This window comes from Solea solea, chromosome 2 (genome assembly GCF_958295425.1).
Source record: "Solea solea chromosome 2, fSolSol10.1, whole genome shotgun sequence".
Classification (NCBI taxonomy): domain Eukaryota; kingdom Metazoa; phylum Chordata; class Actinopteri; order Pleuronectiformes; family Soleidae; genus Solea; species Solea solea.
In genome coordinates this window covers 10519410-10546620 of record NC_081135.1, presented here as the reverse complement: position 1 = coordinate 10546620, position 27211 = coordinate 10519410, and the positions used below count along the sequence as shown (strand labels likewise).

General features: G+C 42.2%; 1 protein-coding gene across 7 annotated transcripts in view; it reads right to left on the bottom strand.

Annotated features, from left to right (window-relative positions):
* Positions 1 to 27211, bottom strand: part of LOC131441588 (microtubule-associated protein 2-like) — a 58776-nt gene that overhangs the window by 11337 nt on the left and 20228 nt on the right. For 2 of the 7 annotated variants that reach the window (XM_058612357.1, XM_058612361.1), the window contains exons 1-7: positions 12838 to 13061; positions 8987 to 9122; positions 8065 to 8139; positions 2375 to 5071; positions 2062 to 2262; positions 767 to 904; positions 53 to 108 (exon numbers count right to left, since the gene is read on the bottom strand). In XM_058612357.1, coding sequence (XP_058468340.1) covers positions 53 to 108; positions 767 to 904; positions 2062 to 2262; positions 2375 to 5071; positions 8065 to 8139; positions 8987 to 9122; positions 12838 to 12879 — 3345 coding nt within the window. In that variant the 5' untranslated portion in view covers positions 12880 to 13061. Of the gene's footprint in view, positions 1 to 52; positions 109 to 766; positions 905 to 2061; positions 2263 to 2374; positions 5072 to 8064; positions 8140 to 8986; positions 9151 to 12837; positions 13062 to 18764; positions 18825 to 24412; positions 24518 to 27211 lie in introns of those variants that run through there. The other 5 variants (XM_058612362.1, XM_058612363.1, XM_058612359.1 and 2 more) reach the window with 4 other exon arrangements.

Here is a 27211-nt window from a genome sequence, read left to right as displayed (position 1 = left end):
ATGGTAACAATAACATGTGAGCATGTGTCCAATAATAGATAATAATACTTACAGTGGGTCTCTCCCTGGACGGGTGGGCCACACTAAGAGGTTGATGGCTTTCTATGCCTGTGAAGATTAACAATCCTGTATGTATCACTTTAAACCAGCAGGGGGAGACATTGTTTAAGTGTGATCACCCACAGCACACACACACAAAATACAGTACATTTCAGTTTGAAATTAGTGTTTGGAGAAATGTTAAACAACAGACAAATCCTGATCACATAGATCACATATGGTCATCACACATGTTTTACCACACCAACAGCTTTGAAGCCATTTTTAGCAAACACTGACATGTGAGCTGTACAACAACTCACAAAACCAGCACCAGTGGGAAAAAAAGGACAACATGAAGCCGTATAACTTAAAAAAATGCAGAACATTTAACAAGGAGTGGGTGAAATTGCAAGACAAAGAACAAACTGAAGGTGCGATGACATAATTAGAGAAAAACAGAGCAAATGTGGTGTTCTTAAAATGAGTCAGCAGCACGTGATATGTTTGCCAGCTACATTGCACCTCCAATTTCTCAAAGAGCCATCAATAGAGAGAGTCAACATGTTCTTTAGCCATAATTCTTATGGCCACTAATGATGATTGGCGATATTTGAGACCTGTAAAGCAAATTCAGCAAGAATTCTTCTGTTTTGGATGTGTTTTGAGTTAACGTTTAGCTTCACTCTCTCTATCCACGGCGCTGGTTTCTCGGTGAAGTGTTCACCTGTGGCCTTGCGTCTAGCAGAGCCGTGAAGCAGAGCAGGCCTAGGATGTCTGGCTGCCGCTTTGGCTACGCTCTTTCGAGACGGAGAGCGACTTTGGAGGACTGACACCTTATTCTGATCAGCCCTCCTACTGCCGACTGGCAAAAAAGGAGACACAGAATTATCCCAACATGCAATACCTCAGTTAAATGTATCAACAACAGCTTACTATGAAAAAAAAGTATGCATGTAGATTATTGAAATTTAAAAGGGATAGCTTGTGATTTTTGGGTAGGGGTGTATGAGGTATCAGTGTGTTACAGAGAGTTGACAGCATTGCCTGTTGGAGGAAGGAGAACCAAACATTCTCAAACAACTGTTTGCTATGTTTTGGAAAAGTTTTAGCCCTTTTCTTATTTGAGAAGCAAACCATGGCAGTTGTTAAGTCCAGCTTTTTCCAAATGAGGCTCATTGCCAAGGTGAAGGCCCATCGCCCTCTTAAAGTTTTAGAGACACTAATCCATGCTTTTATAACATCTCGGCTGGATTATTGTAATTCTCTGTATGTTGGTGTAGACTAATCGTCTGTCCAGCGACTCCAGCTGGTCCAGAACGCTGCAGCTCGCCTTTTAACAAAAATAAAATAAAAGAGACCCTTCCTTCCACTGGCTTCCTATTTGTTTTTTACTTCACACCCCACCGCGAGCTCTGAGGTCTAATAACAGGCTGCTTTTAGATTTTAGTGCCAAATTCCTGACTAAAAACTTGGGACGATCTGGCCTTTTTGGTAGCTGCCCCCAAACTTTGGAAAGAGTTACCAACTAAATCTGCCCCCACTATTGAACATCTTAAATCACCTTTAAAGACCCAGCTCTTTTCCTTCACCTCAGGATAGGAATAGTCAACCTGGGCATTTCTGTCTAGATTTTACCATTTTATGATGTTACTATTTTACGGTTTTACTGATTTTGTGTTTTATACCTTTTATGTTGTTGTGCCTTTAACTCTATAAAGCACGTTGCTAAACCTTGGTTGTTTTAAATGTACTCTAGAAATAAAGTTGACTTGACTGGACCTAAGCACTATACTGTCTTTATATAGTCAAATATGCATACATTGCAGAATCTCCGGCAGACATCGCCAAAAACAATTAAATCTTCTTCCGGTTCTTCTGTCTCTTTCTCCAAACAAGCAATTTGCTCAACGCTGCCTCTTGTAATCTTGTATTATTAGTTACTCAAACACCCCAACTGAACTTTCCCATAGTGTCATTTGTTGTAAGCTAAACATTACATCTTGAATACTGATTTGAAACCTTTTTTCTTCCTCATCTCATCTCTTGGGTGGTGGATGGGTACTTTCCGGGACACTTTGATGTCAGTGGAACCGGAGTGGCCCCTTCCTCTGCCAGGGGCCCGTTTAGCGGGTTTGTCCACCGCGACCACAGGTGCACTTGTAGAAATCTTGGCATGAGGAAGGGCTTCGATTTGTTCAGTCATGATACTTTTGTCATCATCTGCAGTGGAGATGGTTCAAAACAGGGCTAACTCTTCAAACTCCTTTGCAATAAAAACAGGTAAAAATATTTACAATTTTGCAAGTGATTAATTTTTTACAAGCGCAAGTACCTTGTGAGTCCATCCAGCCACTGTCTGTATCTAGGATGGAGACATCCATGGTGGTTTCATCATGAGTTGTCTGACTGGTCGTGCAGAGCCCATCAGTATTTTCTGTCTCTTGAACAATCTCAAGGTCTTTCCCCTCCTCCCCAATGTCCTCTTCACCCATCTTCTTCTTGCCTTCATCGTTTTCTTCCATCAACTTCTGCTCTTTTTCTTCACATATCTCACCAGAAACTACTTCCGATTCTGTTTGAGCTTCCCTCACCCCCTCATCCTTGTGTTTCTTCCCCTCTTCACTATCTATTTGTGGGTCAATCTGACTCTCCCCAGTTCCATCATCTCTGCCACCTCCCTCTGTTGTCTGTAGTAGGTTATTGTCAGAGCATGGAGAAAAGAGAGGACTGTGTGTTGCAGGCTCCCCATCATCACGGTTTTGGTCATAGTGACTACATTTTCCTGCTCTCGACTTGGAATTTTCTTCTAACACCTGGTCACCTGCCATCAACTTCACTTCTTCTTTCTTTGGCTCTTCCTTTACAACTTCAGGTGAACAAGCACTTGGGCGAACAAATTCTTCAGCTTCCTCCATTATCTCTTGAGGCTCTTCAGCAATCTCAATATCATCGTCATCCTCTGCTTCCTCCTCAACTTGTGCCTGAGGAATAATGATGACAGAGGAGGGTATTTGTGGTTTTGGTGATGTGGCTTTTACAAGCGTGATCTCCTGTACCTGGATTTGGGCATCTTTCTCATCTAAGTGCTCTTCAGTGTGCAAATCCTGACCAGATTTTGAAGTCTCTTGCACTTCTAACCCTGTTGATTTCCCATGCTCACTTTGAATCTTGTCATCATCCTCTTCTGTGGTCTCTCCCAAAGGCTGTGATGATGTTGAATCTATTTCTCTGTGTGCAATCTCTGGTGCTTTACAATTTTCTTCTGACTGTTTCTGTTCAGCTGTTGGCGTTTTTTCTTCTAAATCTTGCTGTTTATTGTCAGCACTCTGAGACTTCATGTCAATCTCTGTTTTGACCTCTGTCCAGGGTTCCTCTCTGGTGTCTTGGCTTTCTGAGACTATATCACCTGGTGACTTGGGGGTGGTGGGAGTTTCGAGACCCTTGCTTCCAGTTTCCACAGGACTGAAAGTGAAAGAATTGTCTGGTGGAATGGGAGAAGCCTCTCTGGACGGGTCTTTTTCAACATCAACTTCAGGGATTGCTTGAATCTTAATGTCCCCCGGTAAGCCACTCTCCAAACGTAATTCATTCAGTCTTTCCTTTGAAGAAGACATTGGAATTCTTAGGCGATCTGGTTTTACTCCACTGGTCACAGCTTTTTCAAGCATCAGGGTAGTCTTCACTGGTACATCTTTCTTCTCACTTAGAGCTTTTTGAGACTGCTCTGGTATCATTCTTTTGAGATCAGATTGTTGGATGCCCTGGGAGATACCCTCCACTTCTAGGACCCCAAGATTTTCCTCCATTTCACTCTCCATAGAAGTGAAATGCTGGTTTGGAGAGTGCCCAGGACTGGGTACATCTGCAGGAGAGGGCATGGGTGCCGAGTACTCACTGAACACACAGTAACCCAGCTCCTCCAGCTGGCTTTCCCTACCCACCACTCTTGCAGTTTGATCTTCTAATGTGAGCTTGGCCAAAGAACTCCCCACAAGAGCTGACATGTTGGCAGGTACTGACTTCCGTCTCAGGTAGTCAACCTCTCTTCTCCCTGGTGGTGGCTGAGGCAGAGTTCCTGCCAAATCCAACATCTCAGAGAGGCTGTTGGAATGCTCCAAGGGGGAACTGTGCTTGTCAGAAGTTTGAGGCATTTCAGTTTTAGCAGGGTTATCTTCAGGTGATTCACAGGAAGTTGTGATAATGGAAACATCTGGAGGAAATGTGGATTTATGGATCTCCAGAGGTGGTGTTGAAGGGTAAATCTCAGATTCATCAAAACTTCCACTGATTGGACACAAGCTGCTAGGGGAGATCATTGATTTCTCTTTTGTCAATTTCTCTCCAACATTAATGTTCAATGAGAGGCTTCTCTGTTCTAAAGACATCTTAGAGGTGGATGTCCTCACTTTCTTTTCTTGTTGTTCCTCTTGCTTGTGCATAAGGGATTCACTCTCTCCACTTAACACCATCTCTGCTGATGCACTGAGTTCATAATAGCTCTGACTTGCTGCTGGCTCCTCTCCCTCAGTTTTTGACGATGTTTCAAAGTAGGTAGTTGCTCCAGGAAGTAAAATTCCTGTGGCTTTGAACTCTGCAACAGGGTCTGGACTCAATTTCACCAATTCTTGTCTTTGGTCAACTTTCTGAACATCAGTCTCTGGCATCTCATGCAATCTAATGCCTTGGTCTGCCTCAGTTCCCTCAATCAACTCTGTTTTGTCCAGGCTTTCAATCATAGAGCATCCTGATTTGCCTGGTGACACTATTCCCTCTTTTGAGGGTTCCTCTGCTGGTGAAGACTCTTGTGCTTCTTCAGCTTCTTCTACCACATCCTTTCTTTCATTGCTACCTGATTCCTTTGAGGGGACATCGGAGAGGGGATCTTTCACAGAGGGAAGAAGAGGTTCTGTTCCTTCAGGTGTTTCTCTTTCAACGACCACCTGCTTTTCATGTAGCGACGCCACTTGATGCTCGTCTTCTTTCATAGCAGACTCACAAGTTGCCTGACTGATACATTCCTCCAGCTGGGCTGTGAGTTTGAAGGACACTGTAGAACTTTGTGTCTGGTCACATTAGCCAAAAGCTTTGCTAGCACCATCCACAAAAGCTAGCCAACACAGCCAAGCCCAGGCTGTCTGCACATAGATACAGCAGCTGTCCATCAGGCAAAACACGCAGCACAGTGTATTTTGTGGCAGGCCACAACAGCAAAGGGGGATTTACAGCACCTAAGATAGCGTGCAGAACTGAAATGAAGGGATGAGTTGCATGATTTCACAAGATATTACACAAATATATTGAATTCCTATTGCAATACACCAAGGACTGACAGAAGAGTCAGCCCAATAATAACATTGTTTTTGGCAGTTTTTACTGGCAGTTCCGTGGATAAAAATATATATACATTGAATTATCTTTTCTATGGTTTTACTGTTCAAATCAATTTACCTCAAAGATAAGGATGGTGATATACAGTATGTCCAATGATGGTAAGTAACAATAGGAAAACAGGATTATCATTTGCCTTGGGATGAAATGAAAACAACATTTAAACTTGTGACTCATACACAACAGGCTTAAAATACATTCATTACTGATTCATGAAACACCCTTACAGGTGGGTGTACCCAGAAACAATTTCTTGCATATTCCAGCAAAATCCACATGAAACCACAGAAAACTACTTTTAGTGACACATAAATAGAAATATACAATGCTTGACAGTTTAGACAATGATCTTTGCATTTGCAATGTAGCTGGCAATACAAGAGTGCAGAACTGATCAACTAGCAAAATGGTTGATCAAGTTTTCTCATTTCTTGCTGCAATGAAAAGCAAATGGTTATGTGTGGCATGAAAAGCACAAAATTAAAATGCTATCTTGGGTTATTTTTTTGCACATGGCAACTTCAGGTATCAAAGCAGAAGCTTAAGGATTTAAGGGACACAGAGCTGGAAGGAGGTTGGCAGCGAAGCCTGAGGTGCATCACAAATTAGGAAAAATCAAGAGCAGAAAGTCTTTGTGCTCAGGAAGAGCACACAAAAGGGGCCATGCAAGGCAGGTAATGAACAGTTGCACAATTATTATTTCATACCTTCATCCAAACAGTAGGCACACACACACACACACGCGCAAAACCACACACCTTTTTGTGAAGGGCTGTGTTCACCTTGATGACTTCCTCCATTGAGGACCTCAGGTGTCTGGGCTTGCTGGCAGCCCAAAGCCTGCGCCTCTGTTAAATAATCTGTCTGCTCTAAGAGAAAGTCTCCTGGCTGCTCATGTGTCACTTCCTCTGGGTGAGTGTCGGGCTCTTCTGGAGCCTGCTTCTCATCCTCATCCCCAACTTCTACTTTATCGTCTTTGAGCAGGACAGGGAGACAGACACATGGATGAGAAATGGAGGACAAACAATACTGGGATTAGATGGATTTGTGAGACACTTTCAGCTCTGATGGAGTTGTATGGGATGCAATCAAAAGCCTAGCCTTGACTCATCAATGTGGATTTGACAAAAGCTTAAGGAGAAATATTAGTAGCATCATCCATGAAATTTTGTGCAGCAACATTAATACAGCACAGTTATTCACACGACACTGCCCTGTTGCTAATGCTACGCTAATACAATGCTTACCCATCTAGTGACAACAATGCTATCTTTAGCCGGTAGACTCCAGAGATGAATGTTTACCACAAAGCCAGATTGCGTCCATTTGTTTTCCCTCCAGGCTCTGGCAAACTTTCTATGACTCTCTAGAGTAAGATGAAGGGAAATTAATCAGGAAGGGGAAAGTTTCAGGATACTGCAGTTCTGGAATAATGTCCTCTCCGTCTGTTTACAGCCTCGTAAAAAGCATGCTGGGGCATTATAAGGATTAGATCTATTCATTCTGGCGAGATTTTTGGTCGACCTCCATGGATTTAAAGTGCGCAGTGAACTCTGACAGGTTGGATTCCGGGTCCCGTTCGTTAGACTGCCAACATGGCGGTTCATGGGGACCGAGTCACATGACGTCTAGGGCTCTATAGTCTGTAATTGCTTTCTCAACCAGTTTATGTTATTTGAAACTTTAAACTTGATTTTAAACAAATAACTTTTAGGATTTCAACAGAAAACGTAACAAAATAATTTCAAAGACAAACTATGGACTCAAACTTTAGGAGGATTTGTTCAGTTTTTTTTTTGAAGAGTGAGGACATACATCACCATTTCTGTGACTTAATAAAAGAATCATCTGGAAACTGAGGTTTGTAAACCATTAACAGCGGCTGGTCTTCTGCTGCTGCCAAGTTTGTGTAACTTACAAAACAACTGTATATTTAACACAAATGTCACAAAATAACACATTTGAACTCTCTATGGACTTTGGTTGGGGAGAGAGATGGTCACAAACTTCAGTTTCCAGGCAAAAATCTGGGGAACTATCTTCAGGGCAAGAAAGAGTTGAAAGTTTTTCCATCTACCTCCATTACAGATTAAACCATGACGTGAGACTACATGATCCTACACTTGAGTTGATTGCATACCACATGCAAACAGGAAACAGTGTGAAGACAGACAGCTGTGTTCTGTGTGAGCTGAAGAGAAGTACACAGAATGAACATAAGAAGAGGGAAGAAGCTGAGACGGGGGGGGGGGGGGAGCTCCAGTGGCAGCTTACGTGAAGGGAAGAGGGATGTTTGCGTTGTCGTTTTAGCATTAATAAAGCAATGAGATGCGAGTGTGTGTTAGAAAAAGTAAGAGTGAACTAAGTTTTTGGTGAGTGTGGAATTGGGCAGTTGACAGTGGCACATGCTGCAGACTCCATCAGTAAACATGCAAAGCAGCAGAGAGCTGTAACTAAACACTGCAGGATCAAAAGAATGGAGGAGGAGGAGGAGGAGAAAGAGGAGGAGGAGGAGGAGTGGCTGTCGTAGGACCATCTTTTATATGTATTTAAGATACTTTTTGTGTCACTCTCACCACCATTCACACTTTCACGCGGAAAGGTTCCCGAGTGGTTATGAGTGTGTGTGTGTACCTTGTGCCACAGGCCCAATCTGCTCAGCGGAGGGAGAGGGGGGAGGGGAGGGAGGCAAATTGGCTGAGTCATCCACTGCAAAGGGAGAGAGAGAGAGAGACCGGGGAAACAAGACATGGATGGAAGGAAGGAAATGAAAAACATGTAACTCAAAGCCAACCTTATCTCCATGGGTGGCCCCACTCTTTGAGTTTGAAACAACGCTGTTTATACGTGTTTATCTGACGATGACACTCCCACGCTGCTCTGAGATTTTATTATTAGTAGCTATAAGGGCTGTTTTCCTTATTTCCAGTGAAGACAAACAGGTATAAACTTACCTTAGATGTCACTTATACAATTTATATGAGATTAAAGTAGCTAAATACACACAATAAAGTCATTAGAAATAATAGTAGCATTGAATTATGTAGAAGTTGAAGAACCTTTTTAACCTGTTTACTTTCTTTAACAAATACTTCTTTCCTTTTCTCTACGTTTTTTTATTTTCAATTTCTTGGAAAATCTTGATCCTTCAAGATCCTTATTATTGGTATTGTTCCAATACTGGTCAAAATCATAGTACACTTCGCTACGCACAGCCTGTAAAAATGTAAATAAAAATCAGAAACAGCATTTTAGCTGAGTCATGCTGTGGGCGGGTTATTTCTTCCTTATGGGAGCATTTGTGACACAGTTGAGGATTGTGTCCTTAAAATTGGCCTAAACCAGTGTTTCCTAACGTTTGGCAGAGCTGCAACAACAGATTGTTAGCGTTCAATACTCATTCAAATGTGAAACTTTTTGCTTTTGTTGATCTCGATCACATTCCCCCCCCATAGCCATCTGTAATAGAGAGTGGGCAGTCTAATCGATTACAAGGATACAGTGTAGCGTGTATGCACACATGCAAACACACAACATCTTTTAAGTCACAATATACCTGTGGTTCCAGGATGTGCGGCGGCGGCGCCGTGGTAACCGTTCTGCCTGTAGCCTGAGTAGCCGTTCTCGCCGTTTTCTTGGCCGTTGGAGGTCCAGTGCTCGTCTGGCTGCCGTCCGTCTGCCATTCCTGCCTGCTGGGATGCCGGGAAGGGGGCGAGTCACCTGGCGGAGATGGGGAAGGTGAATATGAGGCATTTCCAAACCCAGAGAGAGTAAAAAATTAAGAGTAAGGACAGAGAGTGAAAAAATAAGAGGGAGTTCTGATACACAAGTGTTTTATATCTTCTCACTTTTCAAAATGGATAACTATTGAAACTTAATTTACCATATGATTTAGATGGTGACCAGGACAGTAAAATTTACTTTTTTGCCCATGTGAGATGTAACTCATTTATGGTGCTATACTAAAAGCCACCGTCATGTCAATTCCAAGTGCAATTTCACACATTTAAAGAGCATTTTGCTCTCAGATACAACTAATTTCCTACCTGCCCGATTACGATGCAGGTTTCTAACTATTTTAAAGCCATTTCTATACATTTTCAATCATTAAATTAGATATTTAGACTGACTGTATTTTAATGGAATTATTACACTTTTGAGTTGATGCATATGTTACAGGAAACATGTATACACTGATTTTGAGTAAAAGACTGGGAATAAAATCCACTTGATGATGAAATTCAAAATTCAGCCACTAGATGGGGTTACACAGCCACACTGCTGGCTCAGCCAAAGTCTCTCTTTGTCTCAGCATCCATGTGCAGAAAAACAGGAGGGAGAGGCTGATGAGATTTCTGCATTTCACTAATGGTCATATTTCACCGTTGTCCACTTCTGCAGTGTACAGTATGTGGCTGCCATGGACGGCATTGCAAGTGGTCACACACAGACACACACACACACACACACACAAACACACTGTGAGCATCACGACCACAGAGCAAAAAAAACAAAATGCAACACATGCACAATAACAGGCAGCTTATGAAAGTAAGAAATGTAATAAATAAAATAAAAATGTGCGCACACACACACACACACGCACACACACACACACACACACACACACACACACACACACACACCCACCCTTCATGGTGCACACACCCTTCATATCCTCTCGCCAGGGATAGGGAGGTTGTTACCATGACAACCATGGAAGGGGTTCCGGCAGATGGGTTTGACAGACTCCCCCCTTTCAGACAAAAAGGCTACACACACACACACACACACACACAGAAACACTCAAACACACATAAGTATAAGTGTACCTCTTGATGGACAACACAATTAACACCCATTCCTAACACTTTAAACGCAACAAGCTCTGCCCCATTGACTTCAATCACAAAAGACACCTCTTTAATCTCCTACTAATCTATCTACGTCCTCATAGCTGGTCATGAAAGTGTCCTTTTCCCTCTCCATGGGCAACACATGATGTTGCCTTTTAAACATGATTAGCAGCAAGCCCCTCCCCTTTTCCTGATGGCTTCAATAAACAGCATCATTATCAGGCAGCTGCACTAAGACTCCTTTCCTCTTTATCTAAAGCATGCATCTTTTCTGTTCCACATTGTCTTTCTAAAGCTATTATTTCTGTATTTGGGTAATTTATCTCGTTTGCTCTTGGTGTTTAATGGCATCCATAATGTTTCCTCATTCCTCTCCTTCCAAATAGCCCTTCTCACTCTCTCAAATTCCAGTATCAGTCTGTGTGAAATCCACTGGTGTTAGCCTGTGTGACATGCAGTGGTATTACCCACCCCTCCTCTTTACCTCCTCCTCCTTCTCTCAGTCTATTCCTCCTCCCTTCTTCACCCACCCTCCTTCCCCTCCATCTCTCTCTCTCTCTCTCCTCTCCTTGCCTGAAGCGCTGCCTGGCGACAGGCTCGCACCGATTTGGGCTAATGTTTGCTGCAGTGGGAAGAAGTGAGGATCAGAGAGGAGAGGGTGAAAAAAGAAGAGGAGAGGAGAGGGAGGAGGGGGAAGGAGTGCCCACTGACACTCAACGGGATACTGGGCCAAACTGTCTGGAAGAAAAAAAATAAAAAATTGCAGGCGGGTCTCGTCTCAGCTGTTGCTAAGGAAGGAAAGCGGTGCACTGACCTGCTTTTAGCTGCTGTTTTGCCAATATTATGCCAACACTCCATACACACGGTGTCACAAACTGATAATGAACACCCCTGTTATTCATTATCAGAATCATTATTGGCAATGACGATAATTAATACTCTAATAACTGCTCTTGCATGTGTACAAGATTCAATCACTTTGAAATCCCACGGACATAATTAAAGTAAGCAAGAGTTCAAAAAAAGATACTTAATTTAAATGTAAGGTAAGTGCTATAGGTTATTATGCTATTATTTTACTGTTCTGGCCCACTTGAGATCACATTGTGCTGTATGTGGCCTCTGAACTAAAATGAGTTGGGAGTTGACACCCCCCATAGGTTAACATGTAAAAGGGGCACCTTCTTTCATAATTATTGATTGAAAAATAAAGCATTACAGTGACAAATCATGTGCTTACTTTCATATTTATTTATATCAATAACCATACACGCCTGCAGGCCTCTGGGACTTTGGGGCATCATTAGACACTTTTAATCAAGAGTTTAGGTTATGGATCAAGAAGATTGGTTGATCATAAGAGCTTGCCTGATGGGAGGAGCTTTATATTTAGCTAATTTAGCTAATAAAACTGTTTCTCATGTTTAGGGTTAGGGTTACTGAAGTGCTGTTTTATTAATTTGGACTCTTATATATATATATAACTGCACAGTACAAACAATTAAAATAAATATCTATTTCCAGTTCTTCCAAGCAAATAATAAGCATTCATATCTACCATATAAATCATGTACATTCTGCATTTCTGCAAAGTTTGGACTCTAATAACTTTGAAAACTGAACCCTTTCCAAATTCTTTATTTGTCTCCTGATGTCTGGGTGCACCCACCCTCCAGACCTCGCTATCCAGACACACCCTGTCGTCCTCATGCAGCTAATGTGATGTGACGTTCTCACCCTTCTCTCTTGTCTCTTCCTTCTAGCTGTTTACCAGTCTCATTACATTAGAGTAAAGGAGATAAATGGGCATGTTTGTAGACGAAACAACGCCTAACAGCAGCAAGGCTCAAGTCTTTTTCTGCACAGCTGGAAAATATTTTATTTCTTTTCCCCCCCCACTGTCTGAAAATAAGGTCGGTCCAGGGTCAGTCTGCAATTTACCTTGTGGGTATTTGAGAGAGTAGAGCAAGTATTGTTCTTATGAGTAGGAAAACACAGTTGCAGACTGGAGAAAAGAATTTGTAGTGAAACAGGTGAAAGAATTCTATAATTTATCGATTAATCGGATAAAAAGGAAAAAAAACACACTCTGGAAATGCAATTAATATATATTTGACTAGATATTGCTTAGGTTTCTGTTATGAATAAATTAAGGATTTGTGTTAAAATTGTCTCTGAATAACTGCATAAGATTCCACAATGTCACGTTATACACCGTTATTCAGCTAATTGTCGTCCATCTACCTTTTCAGCAAATTTGTGTCGGTTTTGACGGACAAACGCACGATTTTGTCGACTATATTGACAGTTTCCATAAGTACGGCTACAGCGTGATGACGTCAGGGGGCGCGAATACTGGGTACGTGAAGTCAACTGTAGGTTGTTGTTGTTGTTATTTATAGCTAATAACAGCGAACAGGTGTCACGCCGTGACTGTCTGCAGTCTTCCTCATTCATACACATTACACAAATTTAAAAACAAACTTAATGGACAGAAATACCAATTTCTGCACTCCGGTTTTGTTGATGGATAAGTGATAAATTAACTTACTACGAACTGAACGTGAATCTCCTTCACCCATGGCTCCAACATGCTTCCTCTTCAGGTGCTCATGCAGCGATGTTGTTCTGCCGTGCCATGCGAGATCACCTAACGGCTAACGCTGTTCTTTGAAGTGCTCCCGTACTTTTGACGACTTGTGTCGTACATTTTTCTCTCTGCTAATATTGTTCTCTGCTGTGTCCGCCGCCGCCATTTTTCAAACGCTCTTTCCGGAATCGCGTCACGTGAGCTACACAAGGCGTGGCATTGGTTCTCTTCTTCTTCGTCTTTTTCTTTTACGGCGGTCGACATCCAGCTAATGGCGCTTACTGCCCCACATTAAGGGGTAGCAACTGTACGTTTATATTAGCAACTAATCGATTATTAAATCAGTTGCCAACTATTTTAATAATCGATTAAGCCCTAATCATGTCTTTTACTGGTCTAGAACTGTAGTTTTAGATCCAGTGTGTGATAATTAGGGTTTTGTGAATGAAATGAGAAATGAGTTATACTCCTACTCTGTATGTCTGAATATTTATATAAACGCCATGAAATAAAAACGGTTTGGTTTTCGTAAACCTTAGAATGAGCCTTTTAGACGTACTGTGAGGCAAGGGCCTTGTTTACTGAAGCGGTCATCTTGCTCCAAACCAGCCACAGAGTGCATAAACTTACTAGGCAAACAAAAATGTGGAGGCCACCGTAGTTCCCTGATGCGCTTGGAAAGGAAGGAGTAAGCAGAGGGAGGAGTCCTCCATTTGTTATTTCTATTTTCATTACATTTCATTGATGTCTGGGGCGACGGTGTATCAGTGGTGGAGTGAGTCGTCTTTCAGCTGGACAGCTGTGGGTTCAATTCCTGGCTCTGTTAGTCTAGATGCTGAGGTGTCCTTTGGCAAGACACTCCAAAAATGCGCTGTATGAAGGTGTGAGTGAATGAGTGAATGGCAAAACTGTATTGGAAAGCAGCTTTGAGTCGTCATCAAGACTAGAAAAGCGCTACATAAATACAGATTTACCATTTAATGTGGTTTGAATCCTGATTCTGTTTAAGCAAAAACGGCACAAGTCAGAAAGGAAACGTCACATCCCATCATGCCTTGAGAGCGATGTATTTAACTCTACATGGCAGTATGATGGGAGTCTTACGTCGTCTCACACCCCTTTCCCTTTCCACTGCCTTCAATCCTTCTTTTATTCTCTACCGTCGCCACCTCGCCTCGTCCTTAATCCGACCTCACTTCCCTCCCCGTCTGCGGCTGACACCCCTCTCTCTCTCTCCCCTCCCTCTCCACCAGCCCCACCCTGATCTGGGTCACACAAAAGTGCCTCCGTGGAGTTGCCACTCACATTGGAATGTCACCATTCATTTCGGGGAGGGAGGATGGAATCTCTGGCAGCCAACCTGGCCTTAATCCTCTGTGTGGGAAAACCATGTTTTCTTAAGAAGAATATGATCTCTAATTTTACACACCAGATGTCGGGATGCTGACGATTTCCTTGCCAATGCTGTGTTGTGTATTTTCCACTTGTATCTCTTGAAATTCAAGCACCATTTAAAGTTTTCACCCTGATTTGTTTGGTTTTTTTTCCTCTCCTTTTGTCTCAGTGACCTTCCATTCATTCATTGAAGATAATACGCTTTTGTCTCCTCAGTTCTAAATGTGTCCATTTGTCCTGATTCAATTTCCTTGTGTCCTGTCAGTTATTTGTGCATTTCCATAGACTGCAGTTACAGTATCACAAATATGAACATAACTCACTTAATTTAGTGGAAAATAATTTTGAGACTCAAAAAAGGGGTAACTTTTCATTTTATTTAGATTTTAAACCCTTTGATTATTTTTAATATAATACTCTGCAGCTGAACCCATGATGTAATCAAAAATATGCTTATCTTTGAAAATACAACCGCTAAATAGTGCATTTAAAGAATCAGTCACTACATTATGCAGAATTACAGGGTCAGCGAAGGCCACGTGAGCACAGTTGCTGTGGGTGATGGGAAAGTGCCACAGTACACAGGAGCTCTGGAGTGCACAGTAAGGGCGGGAAGGTGGTGATGACCTGTAATTAACCCAGAATCCAGTAGCTTCCTCTCCCACCTCCTCCTGCTCCTCCTCCTCCGCCTCCCCCTCCTCCTCCTCCAGCAGCAGACAAGCGGATTATGTTTTGTTGACTCAGCGAAGATGTGTGTGTGTGTGTGTCGGGGACTGAAGCATAACAAAGTGTCAGTGAAGTGTGAATGAACTGTGTATGTAGTGAACACCAGCAAGATGAGCAGAGTGCACACATGCCTGATGATTCCACTCCTTTCAGATTAAGTACCGTAACACAGGCACAAGAGGTGCACTGAGATTTAATGGCGCAGGACCCCAACGGCTATATAAAGTCAGATTTTCTTTTTAAAAAAAAAGAATAAAAATCTTCTATTTTCTTTTAGACATTTACTGACTGACTAATGTTCTTGCTTGTTACATAATTGCTAATTGCTTCCTTCCTTCCTCCCTTAGATGCTTCCTCACATACTTGATCCATGCTTTCCTTAAAGGGCTGAACAAGCAATATGAGGGAACACAATAAGCAAATCTCATAGACTGCTATTTAATATTTAAAAATACAGTAGATATGTGTTGTACACTATTCATATCTTTAAGTTTAAGAGTATTGTAGTTCATAATTTAATGGTATTTCTGTGGTGATCTTCCATCTTGTTTTAAATCTAAAACAATCCATCCATTTTTCCTTCCACACAGACTTATTTTTAATGGTGGCCTAAGGAAGGAATGGTGGCCTATACGTCGCTAGTGTAAAACCAAATGGTTTGCTTTGTACTGTGATTTTCAATTGATGGGTTCTAGGCTCTTGCCCAAGGACAATGGAGTAGCTGGGGATGAGAGGGTCAGTGGCACAATCTTCTCAACCACAGTCTCTTACTGTATCATCTACTGAAATAGTAATGCTGCAGCTTCACAATAAAATCCCTTATTATAATGCACTGGTATTTATTTATATTCACTATTTTTTCTTAAAAAAGTATGAAAACTGAAGTAAAAATAATCACAAAGCAAAGATTCAGTGATACTACACTGTGTTCTGCATGTTCAAACTGACTCAAAATAACTGCCGTGTCATCCTCTCCTCTTGCCACCATCCTCCTCTTTACCCTCAGCCTCCACTCTCATCCGACAAGTAGAGGCTTCCTGGCACGCATCAGCCCCGCCCCACACTAATGTCATTGTTCCCATGGCGACGGGAGATCCGACGGGAAAGAGGGGCTGGGCCGATGGAGAGGAGGACGCTGGCTGCAGAGAGTGGACTTTAACCATGTTACGGATGAGGAAATGGGTCACCACAGCCTGCAGGCTGGGCCCAGGGGGGGTGGAGGAGGGTGTGGGATCTATGGGTCGTATATAGATGTAACTGCACTGACACAAATGGAGGGGCATTTAAATCCATCAATACAGGGATAGCTGGTTGTTTGTTGGACTGTCTGTGTGTTGCTGCTAGCGCTGGTGATAACTTAATATAGCACCATCTTATTTCTATTTCATGACATTTCTGAAGTACAGCCACTGATAGAATGCAGATAAGAGATTATCTCATGAAATTATTGTGAAATATTGCAATATTTTAACTCTCCTGTGGAGGATAAAGTGGTAGAAGACGGATGGATGGAAATCAGAAAGCAGGGAAAATAGAGCTTTGCGCGCATATACTTGTCAGAGGGTTAAACACACCCACACACACTCTAAATTCATTGCAGTTGTGGACATTAAAGCGTATTACAATTTCTCTTTATAGGTCCTTTTGAGCTCACTTTAATGTACTTTAAAGTACACAGTAGTCGTATACTACAATGATGCTGCTGGTGTGGCACTTAAAGGAACTCATCATGATTACATATGTAGCTACTAACTTACTTAGCCGCTAGCATCACTTTTAACAAGCTGGGGAAAGCTCAAACTTGAACATTAAATCTTGTTTGAGTTCAAAATATACAGCCTACAGCCTAGAAGCCCTTCACATCGTCAGAACTGATGACCATGTGGTGCAGCAGAGGGCGCAGTGAGTAGAAGAATTTCCGGTTCCACACCTCAGATGGTAAGGAAAAATGATGTTAGCTTAGCTATTAGCTTAACATAGCACAACCAGTTAGTATGTAATGTTTCTTTGTGGGTGGGGAATATTATTGTAATATCTTCAGAGTTGTAACATGCCGTGTAATATTAGTTAGATATTGATCTTTGTCAATGACTCAGGGGGAAAATACAGACTTAAAGCCCTTCACTACAGTGTAGTCCCCACAGGTCTCACCACACCTCAGCATTCAGGCATCCTCAGCACCTCAAAAAAGTATCAATAAGATAATTAAGACCAGTATCAGTATCGATAAAATCAGATTGATATTGAACCCTTGATCTGGATAATGGAAAATGTAGTTGTTTTCCCTTTTTTTGGATCTTAAATAGAGCAAAATGAATCACAAATACATCCAGAAAGTAATATTTTATGTCTACTGCAGCTTTTTGGAAAAATGACTAAAGGTAGAAAACAATGTGAGCAGCTACACTGACATTTACAGCTTCAAGGCTCTCCACATCTGTTATCTAGAAAAATGTCTTCCATTGCCATGCCCATACACACACACACACAAGCCCTGCAACTAACATGGGCATAAACACCCACAAACTGACCAGCACACACACAAACAAACACACCCTCGCGTTCACACCCATGCAAAACTCAACCCACAAAGCCACAAACTCTCAGGCTGAGACATTGTTCACATGAACTAAACTTAGACACACACACTAAAACGGACTTCTCCAAAAACAATGTTTACCCACCGAATCTACAATTAGCCTCTCGCTCTCTTTTTATTTCCTGTAAAGCTACAGTTTCGACATAATGACCGTCTTTTGCAAAAAATATCTCGCATGACATCAACCCCCAAACAACCGGCTCTTCTCCTTCTCCTTCTCCTTCTCCTTCTCCCTCCTCCATGCCGGGTATGAAACCCCCTCCCTCTCTTACACTGTCCATTCATAAACAGCCAGGCTAATCATCTGGCTGAATGCAGCCACTTACATCGGACTCCCCGGGCCTTACTGTATATGAGTCACTGGAAAAGTGAGTGTGAAATGCCATGGGAGAATGTGAGTAGAGGTAGAGTACCATTTGGCTGCAGGCCAGATTCCCATGTTTTTATTCGAGTATTTTTAAGTGGCGAGAGGAATTGTTGCACTTTATAATAAGCTACATGAATGTGATCTTTTCTCTTTTTTTTTTTTACTTGAAGCAAAGACGTTGGTCAAACTGATCTTTGTCCACTCCGAAATAAGACTAAATCGATTACATGTGGCACCATGTGAAAATGTGGCCTGTGACATTACATAACATGTATATACGCTTGTTTGCTGTTTTAATTACATTACATTTCTCTTTTCTGATATTGTAAAATGTTAATATTGTGAACGATACATCGCTCCACGTCAAGACAAGCACTTTTACTTTGAAATTCGGTGAAATATCATCATGAATATCTTTATCGGGATATTATGATGGAATATTTTGAGCTCATACTGCAAATGTGCGACTTAACAGTTTTTTTTTGACCAACTTTTTGGACTTTTTGCTTTAATCTGGTCAGGATAGACACTCATTGGCCTCCAGGTCATTTAATTTAAATGATTTAAACAATCAATAAAGAGAGGCCGGAGTAAAAGATGCAAAACAGGGATGATTGCCTATTTAGTGGCTTCAGCGCGGTTTCACAATCCCAGGTATTCCCACTAATTTGACTCTGATTCACAGGTACATGTGTTGGAAGTGTTTACTAGAACAACTGTGTTTTTCTGTAATTGCTAAATCCCTGTTATGAGCATGAAGTGTAGCTGTGGGTGTGGGTTTTTTTTTTGTTGCCATCTTACTTGAACTGAGGCGCTGTCGTCACTGACGGATGAAACAGACGAGTGCTGAGTGTCTCACACCTGCATGGACAACAGAAGAAAGGACAGAGGGAAAACATGTTAGGAAAACATGTCAATTCACTCTCTATATAATGTATGTTTTCAAATCTGAATTTCATGCTGTTTGTGTTCAAATAAAAGCAGAATGTGGATTATGAGGTGACAATCTGATCAACATGGGGGAAAAAAAAGCAACACAAAGACAACAGAAATCTGACCTGGCAACCCTGTTTTTCTCTTATTATCTCTTCTCCCCATTTAGTTTATTGATTAAAGATGGCACAATACGCCCAAGCACAAAAATCTACTTTGAAAAAAGGAGAAATAGTCCCAGTATTTGGTTTCAGTGCAACAGAAACACCAAACATATTCCCCTGTCCTTCGTGTGCCAACTGGACAGACTCCACTGGTGCGATGTTTTTTAAGATTTGTGAAATTCCTGGATTGGTCCACTGAGGCCGAGGTGGAGGGATGAGTTGAGGCTTAAGAGACAAACTGCCATAAAAAAGACAGATTTGCACGTTTGCTCTGCTTTGGGACCATGAGGGGGCAGAACACAAAGCATGCTGTTCACATTAAAAGAGTGTGAAAGGAGTGCAGAGGGAATTCTGGCGCCAGAAAGAAAGAAAGAAAGAAAAGAGGACGTGAAGAGAGCTGTGCCGGGATTCTCCAAACAGGAAGGAGAGGGTGATTTATTGCAGGGGCCGAGAGTTAAAAAAGGAGAGCGAAACAGAATTCACAGAGGAGGAAGGATGAGTACTTTTAGTCTTCCTTTAAAAATAACTTGAGTTTACAATAACATTCATCTGATTTTGCAGCTTTGAGTGTTATTTATAGTGCCTCTAAAAGTCTGTAAAGTAAAGGAACTGTGCCAAAATTTGTAAACGTATGTTTAAAGTTATAATAAGGGTTTTAAACATACATTTAATGATATTAAATTCAATTAAAATGTTTCGTTTGTTATTCAGCTTTTATCTTAACTGATGATTAGTGGTTTTTTGTGTGTTTTTGCCTTTTTTAAAATTGTCGTGTTTCTTCATCCATGTCATGAAGACAGAAAGAGGAGGAGGAGGAGGAGGAAGACATGGAAAGGTATACATTTCTCTCAAAGGGAAGCAAGCTGATATTGTGGAAGGAAAGAGGAGAGGGACGAAAGCAGTGAGGTCACACGGGGGGAAGTTAAGCCAAGAAAAAAAAGGGATGACGAGAGAGAAGGATGAAGAGAAAGAGAAGTGGGGGAACAGCTCAGCACAAAAATATTAAGAGAGAGAAACTTAGAAACTTTACTTATATTTGACATCAAGATAAAAGTTGGTAAATCTCAAATGAATTCATTTATTCAAACTGAAGTCAACAAATTGTATAAAGGCAACACTTCAAGAGAGTCAAGAGAGTTCTTGATGCACTTGTTTCTCATAATCTACCTGTAAGTTTAATCTGTTTGTCCTCTGCTTGTGTTTTAACCGTGTAAATGTGTCACTGTGTCGAGTGTTTTGTATTTGCTGCTGTCCGAAAAAGAGGTTCTTAATCTCAGTGGGATTTTCCTGGTTAATTAAAGGTTAAATAAATAAGAAGAAAGTCTAAAGTTTGCCCACCATTTTGTTTTTCTAGTACAGTAAACAGTGACCTAAATGAGTTAATGACTGACTTCCTCTTAACTCTCTTTTGTAAACATGTTGTAAATCTCATCTCCAAGCCGAATAATTGCAGCTCTTACAGATAATTTGACGTACAGCTATGGGTGAAACGGAAGGCAAAGAAGAGATGGAGGGAGAGGGAAGTGTCAGGAAGGAGGTCAAGTCTGACCTAATCCACAGATTTGACTTCAGACAAACAGGAAATGAATCGTCATCTTGGCAAAAAAAAAATAAATGCTACACGGCCTGGAACGCCACTAGAAGAGATGAAGGAGTAATGACAAAGAGTATATTCAGAATGAATTGGCGTCACTTTCTGACGTACAGAATAGAAAAAAACATTTGATCCATTCCTATCTCCAAGTCATTATTAGATGTGTGTTAAATGGAAACGAACGCCATGGAAACGGGTGATTTGTGGTCATTTGCGGAGGTTTGCTGGACCTTACTTTTTTCCTAGGTGCTTGTTTTTTTCATCCAACCTCTGCCCCCTTCTTTATTCTTTAAAATTGGCCCCACTTTTTTCATTCATTCATTCATTCATTCATTCATTCATTCATTCAACTTCTACTGCTTTATCCTCCACATGAGGCTCACAGGAAATTGCAGCAAGAAGACTCAGGTTTGCGACCCAGTCAGAACAAGGTCCTTACTGCATGTGTGCGGGGCCAATATTTTATAATAAATAATGATATAATAAAGAAATGCATGATTTCACAATACAACTAAAGAAAACAACACCATTTTTAATCATTAATGATCCTGAGTCGCATAACATGTCTTCTTAAATGTGAATATTTTCTGGTTTCTTCTATGCGCCGGAGAACAAAGAATCATAATCCTAATTTTGGTTTGTGGACCAAAAATCATAATTTTTGAGATTAAGGAAACACAGATCATTCTTTTTGATATAGGATTTCATGTTCTTCCTTTTCCAACATCAGATCCAGTGATTTTGAGGAGGCTGTTTTCTTCAGTGTAAAGCGAGGGTCTAGTGAAAGGACGAAGGCAGCCAAGGTGCAGTGGTTTGGAGGTTTACGGGTTAAAACCTGCCAGCCGCTGTCTCTCTGTGTCGTTTCTCTGTGTTTTATGGCTTCTTAATGCAGTCCAAAGACTTGCAGACTCGCCATATGTCAGTCCAGTGATCGACGGTCTCGTGCATTCAGGGTCGCCCAATGTCATTTGGCTCGAGCTCCACCACAACCATCAAAGACGAAGCACTATGGTTGATGAGAGGAGAAATATGCACTACGACTGCAACACCGGTCTGAAGGCGCAGTGTTCCATGTCCGTATTCCCTTATCTTACTTTTGTGTTCCTGCATGTTTGTAATGGAGGAAAAGTCAAATAATTCAGTGAGGGAGTGTCTTGCAGGAGAACCAGGCAGAACACACTACACATCAAACCCTGAAGCAGATGGGATACAGCAGAAGAAGGCCACACCGGGTGACACCCTGTGTACCTAATAAAGTGGCCGGTCGCTTTTATGGTTTATCAGAGAAAAAGAAACCAAATCTGGCCTCAGTGACAGCCTCTTATTGAGCAGAGGAAAACACTACAGAGAAGGTGTAGCACCACAGATGCTCAAAAAGCAGAAAACAACTTGACCTTCACCTGGTCGACAAGTTTAAACACATGCGAGCAGCAATTCCTCTCGCTGCGCTTTGACAACCAGGGTAGCACCAGGTGTAGGTCTTTGCCTCGCAGGCACAGCTGCACTTTAGAATGAAGACAGGCAGCAGAGCTGGTCCATGTACATGTCGCGGATGCATGGGCTCCTCAACGGCATCAACGGCATGTTCAGACGCCATCCAGACGTATGCCTGGAGGAAAAGAATGCGAGGACGCTCAAAATGTACGATAAAATAAGCTTTAGTAAAGCGGTCCTTGTAAGTAAGCGAATGAAATGACTTCTTAGATGTAAAATAAAGCAAATTCAAATGACTTCATCAGTCCTACAAGAGCAATTACTTCAGGAAAGACAGCAAAACACACAACAGTACATGAGCAAAGCACCAAGCACCATTAGAATCTATATATCTTAGGATCTAATACCATCTACTACCATTTTTGAGTGACACACATTACAAGATGGTTCATCCGTTCATCTTCCAAGTATATTCTGAAAGATTTACAGTTTGACATCGAGCCTTCCCACATGGTTTAGCGTTATTCCACCTTAAGTACGATAAATGTTCGCCAGTTAATCGGTCGTGTTCAGGTTCATTGGCATAAAATGAATACACTACCCTTGAGTAAGCTTGTATTTCTGTATTTCACACTTTGCCTCCGTGCAACACCTACAGTTCACATCTCTTGCTGACGACAAAAGCAGAGGCTGCTGACTTCTAAACAATGTTCCTTCTCTCCCACGGATTTTTGCCTTGCAAATGCATGCAACAGTTGGTAAACTAACAGATAGACTGAAGCGAACAACGACCTCACTGTGAGGACGTGAGCTTGTCAGATGCAGCAAAAAGGGGGAGACGGGGAAGAGGTGGAGGACGACTGGGGCGGAGGGCGCCAGCTGTGACCTAACAAAGATGGACAGACAGAGGCCATGTTTGCCCCCCCCCCCCCACCCCGTCTTCTCCTGTGCTATTGCGTGTTATACGAAGTCGGTATGCGGGAGAAGACAGTTTGTCTTGAGAGTCGCCTGGCAACCATGCAGGGAGGCAGAGACGGGGATGGACGGATAATAGATGTGGTAATAGATGCACCACAAATAAGGATACAGGCCAACAAATAAATGGAAACTATGTACAGGTGTTTTTCCAACTCTCTCCTCTGATTCACCGGCTTCCTGCAACAGCGCAAGTGAAATTACCGTAATAACCACATGTTGGCTTTGACATGCAACTCTCGCTGGAGACAAAGGGTTAAAGGTTAAAGGGTTAATTATCTATGTTCATAATTATAATTTCGAAGAGAAATGAAATATAGGCTAAAAGATGAAAAAAGTAACACACGTTTTAGAAGGAAGAGGTTAAAAAAATAAAGGTCTCATCACTCCATCACTACCTGCTTGCACCTAAAACCACCCATGGCTCTCAAACTCCTCCAGCCAAGGCATCAGCAGGCTGTTGACAGCCAGCACTCCCGCCACTGACAGGCAGAGTAATGTGTCGTATGGTCTCCCTCGGGCTTGGTGTCACTCCTACACAGAAACCACCAACAATCTGTTGGCTTCGACTCGCTAACCGCTGACCAGGCCATCACAACCTCAGCCTCTAAATATAATCGCGACCGCCGCTATTTCCAATGGATGTCTTGTTTGGATCCAACGAACACAAATTTCCAGAAATCGGAGGTTTCATATAAAAATATATACGTCTTGGTAACCACATAGCAGCCCAGTCCCCCACTGCCTGAATAATCAGCCGAGTCTAGACGAGGGACGCCACAGAGGTCAGGACTAAAGGTCAGTGCAACACAGAAACCAGCCACTGGTTTATCATAACATCAGCTGTATCACGATACTATTGAAGCAGATGTAATCACTGCGAACACAGAGGGGAGAAACGGATTGTAAATTAGGAACCGACACTGGGAACAAAGGCGCAAGCTTCTGTCAACAAGAGGTCTATGGTGTTCTATGGTCGATAGATACCAATACTGATCAGATGACGGATGATATATGCTGCCGTGATCCATCTCTCTATCCACTAAATGTTAAACACATGAATCCGGTCATCAAAAAGCAGAACTTCAAACAGCATTTATCAGGTTTCTGAGACGCAAAGATCATGTAATATACCTTATGGCAAATATTGGCCCAAATCAATCGGCCAGATCTGAAAAAAACAAACAAAAACAAAACAGAAATACTCACACTTCCCTCTTTCTGGCTATTACATCACTGAGTATTGGCTGCTGCTTTAAATGCTGACGCACTGATTTTATTCAAGCAACTGTTTTAAAGGATTCCCGCACAGGTTTGCATGTAAGAGACAAAAAAAGGTAGTATCTTACCTTGTGGATTGAGGCAGTTATTCCAGTTTTTGTCAGCGAAGAGGGCATAAAATGACAGTGGTGGTGGTGGTGGTGGTAGTGTTGGGGGAGGCAGGGAGGCGGCTTCTGTGCAAAAGAGGAGAAAAAAAAGATGAGAGACGGGGGGAAAAAGAGAAAAAAAAGGAGTCATCGAGGCAGCGGGGATGCTGTCTCACATAGGTCTACCCCACTACACACACTGCGATCCAGCCAGTGTCTGCACTGCATTGGGGAGAGGAGGAGGGGGGGGGGAGTGGAGAGATGGAGAGGTGGGAGGGTTTCACCGAGTCTGAGCCCAAGAAATGTGTTGTGTGTTGCATTAATTCATGTTTGAAAAAGATACGACGCCAGTCCAAACCTCCTCTGGGAATTGGCTTGAGAGGAGATAAAAGACAGTTATCCATCCCCGGCATTTCCACAAGCTCATTTCATCCTCCTTTGTCTTCACTTCATCCAACGGCACCTCAAAGGTATTTTGGCATCATGTGCATGTACACCGTAGGGCTCACCCTGTGCTGAATAATTACTCTGCACCGGTGCTCATTTGCAGGCTGGACCCACTGCAGCAGCAGCAGGGAAACAAAGGCAAAGAGAGAGGCAGGAAAAGAGGTGACGGAGACACTGGGAGGGGGGGTTGGGGGAGAAAAGGGAGAGTGGCTGAGGCCAGAAACGCAGTAGCAGTAGCACTAAAATCCTGATTCCCTGCTCATTAGCTCGACCACATACCACATGAAATGACATGTTTATACAGTGGAGCTGGGGGCTAACAAAGGCCTCAGACTCAGAAGCCATCCATCACGAGCACTGGGAGAGATGTCATGAAGAAATTACAAGGCAATAGGGTGAATGCACAAAAGTCTCTCTTGTTTATTCGTTAAATCATCAGTGTCCGAAAAATCCCTGCAGACCAACATCAATATGTCCCTAAGTATGCAGTTATGGGACATGTTACATGACCTAAAGCATAAACAAACACAATCAAATGAATGGTTACTGCATATACTATACTACTATAAGCATGAGAAGGAGTTAACTCACTGAATTTATCAAGAAAACTGTCAAATAAAAAGTAAAACATCTCCTCCTTTTGTTACCTCATGATAAGCATCTTTTTGCTCATTAGCATCTTTTTGGAGCAAAAACGACCCAGAGTACAGGCTGTATTTTAGGAACAGGATACCAGACTGCAAACATGCCCTCCTATTATTTCTACTGAAGTTGCTTCACTAGCACAAATGCCAAAAGAGCTGCTGAAGTGTGCGTTTAAGTTATGACAATTTAAATGCTCATAGATTCTGTGCATCCTCCCATCATGTCTTTTGGGGCAATAAAAACAAGTCAACTGCGTTCTAAATCCTGGTTGGCATGTTCATCAATACTAATCTGCCTTAACCAGTGCATCAGGGGACTTCTACGGGGCAAACAGGTGTGAAATAAATCATTTATTCAAATAAACAACAACACTGAATGATGAAAAATGGGTTATTATCAAAGGTTTAAGCAAATTCATTAATATCAGGGTTATAATCATGTTGAGCACTGACTTATTTGTGACTAAAATCAGACCAGGTCCCCCACAATAAATCATTACCAGAGCCAGGCATGAAATTACAATGGAGAAATAAAAAAAAAGTAGTCAATGACGCCACTGTATCAAACCAATATGACTAGTCTGATGTCCTGAGACACTCCCGAACACTATCGCCAGACCTCGGAGCGACCGCTGACGATGTAGTTGGCCTGAATCACAAAGCAGTAAGTCGAACAGTTCCCAAACCACTTTAAAAGATTAGAGGAAGTGAGGGAACAAGAGGACGCCAGCGCTGCTCCTTCCATCCCACATCACATCCCCTCCACAGTCCCATCATTAGCATGTCGCGTTTCAGAGAGCTAGAGAGAGACACTGGCGCAAGACTGTAATCATCCTGTCATCGTCCAAAGGCTGTTTAAGGTTTAAAGGAGGCGAACAAGACACTGGAAATGGCAGTCGAGGGGAATAATCCCACTTTTCACATTTGCAGAGAGGGTTTGATGTTCTTGACAAACCAACGGGAAAAACAGAGAGAGAAGGGAGGAAGGCAGGAGGAGAGAGGGACTTGTGGAGCGAATCAAAGCTCAGAGAGGTGCAGACAATCCCGTCAATGCCGGCTGTCTTCAGGGAGGCCTTTTACCAGCACCGATTAGAGGTGGAGGCCTGCACCAGAGCTGCAGAGCCGGCGAGCATGGCGGCTAATCTCACGCCATCCTCTGCTGACACAAAGCTTGTTGCGCTGACACCAATCTGCCACAAGCTACTGTAACTGTCGGCAGACACAGTGGCAGGGCGGAGCTCACTGTAGCCAGATTAGCTCTTTGGCCCAAGGTTTTTTAGCAGGACATATGGACAGTTAAGACGGAGACAAACCCTCGCTAAGTAGGTGAAAATGGGCTCATCAAGAGTGGAAGAGTCACAGTGTAATTTAGGAATGTCTCATGCTGAGGACGCACTACACAATCTTTTTGTCTGTGACAATGGTCTCTGCATCAGACTGGGCAATTACAGAGCCATACATTCAACAGACAAATACCTCTGCATGTAATTGAACAGACTGAGCACCCAACATCCATTAAAGTTTGTTTTTCAACCTCCATGCTTATCCTTTTAACTGATGTCAGTTAAATCCACTATTATAAACACAATGACCTCCAACTGAAAGGAGTACTCATATCTGCCAAGTATCAGATTGATCCCCCTTTATTCAGTGTATAAGGTGATTGCAGGATAAATTCTCATGGGTCACA